The sequence below is a fragment of the Phyllobates terribilis genome, unplaced genomic scaffold (genome assembly GCF_046119375.1).
Source record: "Phyllobates terribilis strain yellow unplaced genomic scaffold, ASM4611937v1 Scaffold_2__4_contigs__length_985480577, whole genome shotgun sequence".
NCBI classification, from domain to species: Eukaryota; Metazoa; Chordata; class Amphibia; order Anura; family Dendrobatidae; genus Phyllobates; species Phyllobates terribilis.
This window is the reverse complement of record NW_027362762.1, coordinates 429,743,289-429,749,288: the sequence shown is the minus strand read 5'-3', so window position 1 is coordinate 429,749,288 and position 6,000 is coordinate 429,743,289. Positions and strand designations below refer to the sequence as shown.

General features: G+C 40.9%; 1 protein-coding gene across 1 annotated transcript in view; it reads right to left on the bottom strand.

Moving 5' to 3' along the window:
- LOC141246057 (multidrug and toxin extrusion protein 2-like) overlaps positions 1 to 6,000 on the bottom strand; it is a 431,448-nt gene that overhangs the window by 31,523 nt on the left and 393,925 nt on the right. Inside the window, exons 12-14 of the mRNA XM_073669111.1 lie at positions 5,160 to 5,235; positions 4,161 to 4,230; positions 2,922 to 3,054 (exon numbers count right to left, since the gene is read on the bottom strand). Coding sequence (XP_073525212.1) covers positions 2,922 to 3,054; positions 4,161 to 4,230; positions 5,160 to 5,235 — 279 coding nt within the window. The remainder of the gene's footprint in view (positions 1 to 2,921; positions 3,055 to 4,160; positions 4,231 to 5,159; positions 5,236 to 6,000) is intronic.

Sequence of the window (6,000 nt, the reverse complement as noted above, 5' to 3'; positions counted from 1 at the left end):
AAACTGATGGAGTTGGCCCATTGAAAAATAACCTGGGTAAAATCATAGAGGGCGATGAGGGTAAAGCAAACCTACTCAATAGCTTCTTCTCCACTATTTTCACAAAAGAAAACAATTTATCGGAGGAAATGCAGAGTGATAAAGTAAACCCTCCGCTAAATATCACCCACCTAACCCAGGAGGAAGTTCAGAAACGCCTAAATAATATCAAAATAGACAAGTCACCAGGCCCAGATGGCATACACCCCCGGGTACTAAAAGAATTAAGTAATGTGATAGACAGACCGCTGTATCTTATATTCAAGCACTCTTTATGGACAGGGACTGTCCCACTAGACTGGCGCCAAGCAAATGTGATACCAATATTCAAAAAGGGGTCTAAAAGTGACCCTGGGAACTATAGACCAGTCAGCTTAACGTCTGTTGTGGGTAAATTGTTTGAAGGATTTCTTAGAGATGCTATTGTAGAATATCTTAATGATAATAACTGTCTAACTCCATATCAACATGGATTCATGAGGGATCGCTCCTGCCAAACAAACCTGATCGCCTTCTACGACGAGGTGAGCTCACAGCTGGACCGGGGAGAGTCAGTGGATGTTGTATACCTGGACTTCTCCAAAGCGTTTGATAACGTGCCACACAAAAGGTTGGTATATAAAATGAGAATGCTTGGTCTGGGGGATAATGTGTGCAAGTGGGTAAATAGCTGGCTGAGTGATAGAAAGCAGAGGGTGGTTATCAATGGAGTAAGCTCAGGGTGTGTCAGGGTTACTAGCGGGGTGCCTCAAGGGTCTGTCTTGGGCCCTATATTATTTAATATATTTATTAATGATCTAGTGGAAGGGTTGCATAGTAAAATAGCAATATTTGCAGATGATACTAAACTTTGTAAAGTAGTTAATACAGATGAGGATAAGGCACAGCTACAAGAGGATTTAGATAAATTGGGGAGTTGGGCCAAAAAATGGCAAATGGGGTTCAATGCCGATAAATGTAAGGTCATGCACATGGGAAAGAAAAACAGCAGTCACCCATACATATTAAATGGGAAACCGTTGGGGAAATCTGACATGGAGAAGGACCTGGGCGTCTTGGTTAATAGCAAATTAAATTGGAGTGCCCAGTGTCAGGCAGCAGCTGCGAAGGCAAATAGAGTCATGGCATGCATCAGAAGAGGAATAGGGACATATGATGAGAACATTGTTCTTCCTCTGTATAAAGCGCTGGTAAGGCAGCACTGAGAATATTGTGCACAGTTCTGGGCTCCGGTGCTCAGGAAAGACATATTGGAGCTAGAGAGGGTACAAAGGAGGGCGACTAAGGTAATAAAGGGAATGGAGGGACTAGAATACCCAGAGAGGTTGTCAAAATTAGGCCTATTTACGTTGGAAAAGAGAAGGCTTAGGGGAGACCTCATAAACATGTATAAATACATCAGGGGGCAGTACAGAGATCTCTCCCATGACCTGTTTATACCAAGGATGGTGACAAAGACGAGGGGGCACACTATGCGTCTGGAGGAAAGGAGGTTCCTGCACCAGCATAGAAGGGGATTCTTTACGGTCAGAGCCGTGAGACTCTGGAACTCTCTGGGAGAGGAAGTGGTGATGTCCAACTCACTTAATGAGTTCAAGAGAGGCCTGGACGCCTTTCTTGAGAACAATAAAATTACATCTTATGCTTAGTTAATTAATCCAGGGATTTAATCTGACTGCCAGATTGGTGTCGGGAAGTGAATTTTTCCTCAATGATGTAAATTGGCCTATACCGCATGGGTTTTTGTTGCCTTCCCCTGGATCAACGCTGCGGAATAGCTGCAGTGCACAAGAAATAGGCTGAACTGGATGGACGCTTGTCTTTTTTCGGTCTTATAAACTATGTAACTATGTAACTATGTAACTATGTAACTATGAACTGCAGAGATCTACAGCTGAGGTGGGAGAGTCTGTCCATAGGACAGCAATCAGTCATACACTGCACAAATCTGGCCTTTATGGAAGAGTGGCAAGAAGAAAGCCATTTCTTAAAGATATCCAAAGTCTCGTTTGAAGTTTGCCACAAGCCACCTGGGAGACACACCAAACATGTGGAATAAGGTGCTCTGATCAGATGAAACCAAAATCGAACATTTTGGCCACAATGCAAAACGATATGTTTGGCATAAAAGCAACACAGCTCATCACCCTCAAAACACCATCCCCACTGTCAAACATGGTGGTGGCAGCATCGTGGTTTGGGCCTGCTTTTCTTCAGCAGGGACAGGGAAGATGGTTAAAATTGATGGGAAGATGGAGAGAGCCAAATACAGGACCATTCTGGAAGAAAACCTGTTGGAGTCTGCAAAAGACCTGAGAATGGGACAGGGACGGAGATTTATCTTCCAACAAGACAATGATCCCAAACATAAAGCAAAATCTACAATGGAATGGTTCAAAAATAAATGTATCTAGGTGTTAGAATGGCCAAGTCAAAGTCCAGACCTGAATCTAATCGAGAATCTGTGGAAAGAGCTGAAAACTGCTGTTCACAAACGCCCTCCATCCAAAATCAATGAGCTCGAGCTGTTTAGCAAGGAAGAATGGGCAAGAATTTCAGCCTCTCGATGTGCAAAACTGATAGAGACATACCCCAAGCGACTTGCAGCAAAAGGTGGCGCTACAAAGTATTAACTCAAGGCGTCCGAATAATATTGCACGCCCCACTTTTCAGTTTTTAATTTGTTAAAATAGTTTAAAATATCCAATAAATTTCGTTCCACTTCACGATTGTGTCCCACTTGTTGTTGATTCTTCCCCAAAAAATTAGAATTTTATATCTTTATGTTTGAAGCCAGAAATGTGGCAAAAGGTAGAAAAGTTCAAGGGGGCCAAATACTTTCACAATGCACTGTACATGCTTAGATAAGCTAGTGATCTCACCTACGATTCCAAGTTTCACTTTAAACATCAGTGAAATTCCAAGTGGAAGTCCAATAGCATAGTAGCTGATGACATTGGTAATAGCTCCAATTGATTGCTTTCCTAATCCTCTCAGTACTCCTCCGCTGGAAAACTGCAACATATTTTTTAACTGTTATCAGATGCTTTACTTTTTAAAATATTACTAATAATCAATGTATCAATAATAGGCGAAAATATCATCAAGCCAGGTTCTAAACAGGAAATTGATTTATATTTTATAAGTATTTACTAGTCTTAATGGGAAACTGATGGGGGCTTCTCCCTACTCGCTGCCCTGGAGTGATAGATCTCTCTCTATACACTTACGCAGGGAGAGATCTGTCAGTCACTGGCAGTGGGTGGAGAGAAACTGCTGTTAGGTGTCACGCCAGGTGTGGGAAAGACTTAGTGCAACACAGAGGGAAAAGGGAAACGGAGCCCAGACCCTAGGATAAGGGGGAAGTGGAGACCTCCTAGTCTAATCTGGCGTCACCCTGTCTCAACTACTGTCCCTATATTGTCTCTTCAGCAATCGCCGCACATGCCCTGCCTGGCATATGGCTATGGCTAGGGATGGGAGGAAATGAGCACTAGTCAACCTCCACTAAACTCTATAGACAACAAGGGTAGACAAAACAGGGGGAAATGGCTTAGCTTTAGATAAACTCCAAATAAGCACACGGCCTCAAGCTCCAGAGAGGACGAACTACTGCTCCTGCTAAGCTTCACAAGTAGAAATGAATATAGCCAGCGACTCCCTCTCAGACACACCAGGTATATATACACCCAGGCCAGAGAGCTAATTAGCAAGAGAGAGGTAGATGCTCGGTCCTAAAGACAGCCTCTTATGCAAGAAGCTGTCTGCAATGCTAAACGCAGATATCTCCTGCAACGTACTGCAGGGCAACTGTCACCTCTGACACACCCGTGACATTAGGTTCCCATTAAGACAAAAATGTAATGTGCTGCGGAATATGTTGGCACTACAGAAATAAAAGTTTTTATTAAATTATTATGATTATAAGACTAGTCTCCCATTCTGCTCTGTCTCCGGGGGCATTTCAGAGTTAAACATATATGACTGAAATCATATAGCCACAGTCTGATACATGCTGCCCATGGATTGGGCTGCATGTATCCACTATCTGGTTCCCTTTAACACAATTTACCTACTATTATATCTTTACATATAAAGTTACAGTTGATGGCTATACTTACATTTGTTGCATCACAAATGTGAAATGGAGTAAATATTAGCATGATTTGTGAAATCAAGATGAGAATATCCCTGAAAAAAATATAAAACAATTGTAAGGCTATGTTCACACGTAGCAGATATGTTGTAGAATTTCCATCCAAATTTGCAGGTGCAAAATCAGCAGCATATTACTTTAGCAACAACAAATCTCATGTGACAAATCTCCAAAAGTGAAAAAAATAACTGTCTGGAAGTTGACATGTATAACAGACTTTAAATCTGCAGAATATTGATTCTTGTTGCAAAATTGTCGCAGACTTCTCGAAGATTTTCCCCATTTAGTTCAATGAGGAAGTCAAAATCTGCAACACACATCAACTGCAAAAACACTTTCCATTAAGATTAAAATGGAGAAAAAAAAGAAAACTATACACTCCTTCCTTAGTGCTTCCTTGACTCCTTTTGATGTCTCAACACATGTGACCACTGCAGCTAATCAGAGACTGCTGCAGTAACATGGGACAAGATTTAATCCTCGAGGGGCTGAATTGTACAGAGAACAACAGGGGACCAGCGAGGGGAACCAACGAGACACTAGAGGAAGTTAGTTTAATTTATTGTTTATTTTAATTTTTCTGCAAGCAAATATGCAAACAAATCTGCACCAATATCTGCAGATTCTTACAGAATTTCAGTGGAGTTACACAACATGTGAACATAATCTCATAATCTACTAGCATAATATCAGCATAATATCCTCTATTCATCCATCCTCCATCCATCAAGATGGTTTTCATCTTCTTAGGCCTCAGTCACATGTCCATTATTGTGCATCAGTGTTTGTATGTCAAAGCCAGAAGTGGACCTTACAGAGAAAAACTATAATTGAAAGATTGACACCTGTTCTGTGTTTTGGAGACACCCCTGGTTCTGGCATACAAATTTTGATGAAATGGTGATCAAAAATACTGATGTATGAATGAGGCCTAAGTTTTACACTTCTTTCTAGATTTACCCACCTATCTGTTGTAAAAACGTAACCAATTACATTCTTCAGTGCAGCAAAAGTACACCCAGTCGTCAAGCCAGATAATACTAAGAAATAAAAAATATAACAGAAAAATATAAAGCTACCATTGAACATTTTCCTCTTACATAGCAAACTTTAAAGGATGAATTTACAAGCATAAAAGCAAAAATAAAATGATTTGCTCATGTAAATAAGTTTATTGTCAAGACATCGCCACAAATAAAATCCTATGATTTGATCCTAAGTCTTTGGGACCTGGTCGCCACTGTAACAATTCTAACCCCTTTGGCTACACCTCTGTTGGCTTTATGTGTACATTATATGGTAGAATTTTTTTTTATATATACATGATATACCTATCAGCCATAACTACCAGCATTATATTATGGTGATTCTTTTCATTATCTCACCCTCTCTGACCCAGATGTTAAGGTGTCCTCTGGAATCTGGCACTAATATGGTAGCTTCAGGTCCTCTACGTCCTGTATGTTGGAAGGTAGGAAGATGGGACATTTTCCAGCTCATCCCACTGATGCTCAATTAGATTGAGATCTGGTGAATTTGGAAGCCAAGTCGACATTTTTAACTCTTTTTTACAGACCTGAAAAGTGTCTTCAACAATTTTTTCAATGGTCCATGTAAGGGTTAATCACAGTTTAGTGTATTGTTGGAGATTTATGATGTAATATATGATCTGGCTAGAAGAGGGCAGTTGCACGAGATCTCATTTACAGCACAGGAGTTTTGGCAGTTGGTCAATGGTTGGAGGGAACCAAAGAAGAGACCGGAGGGAAGTGGAGGTGCAGATCCTTGGGGAAAGTCTGGATAAA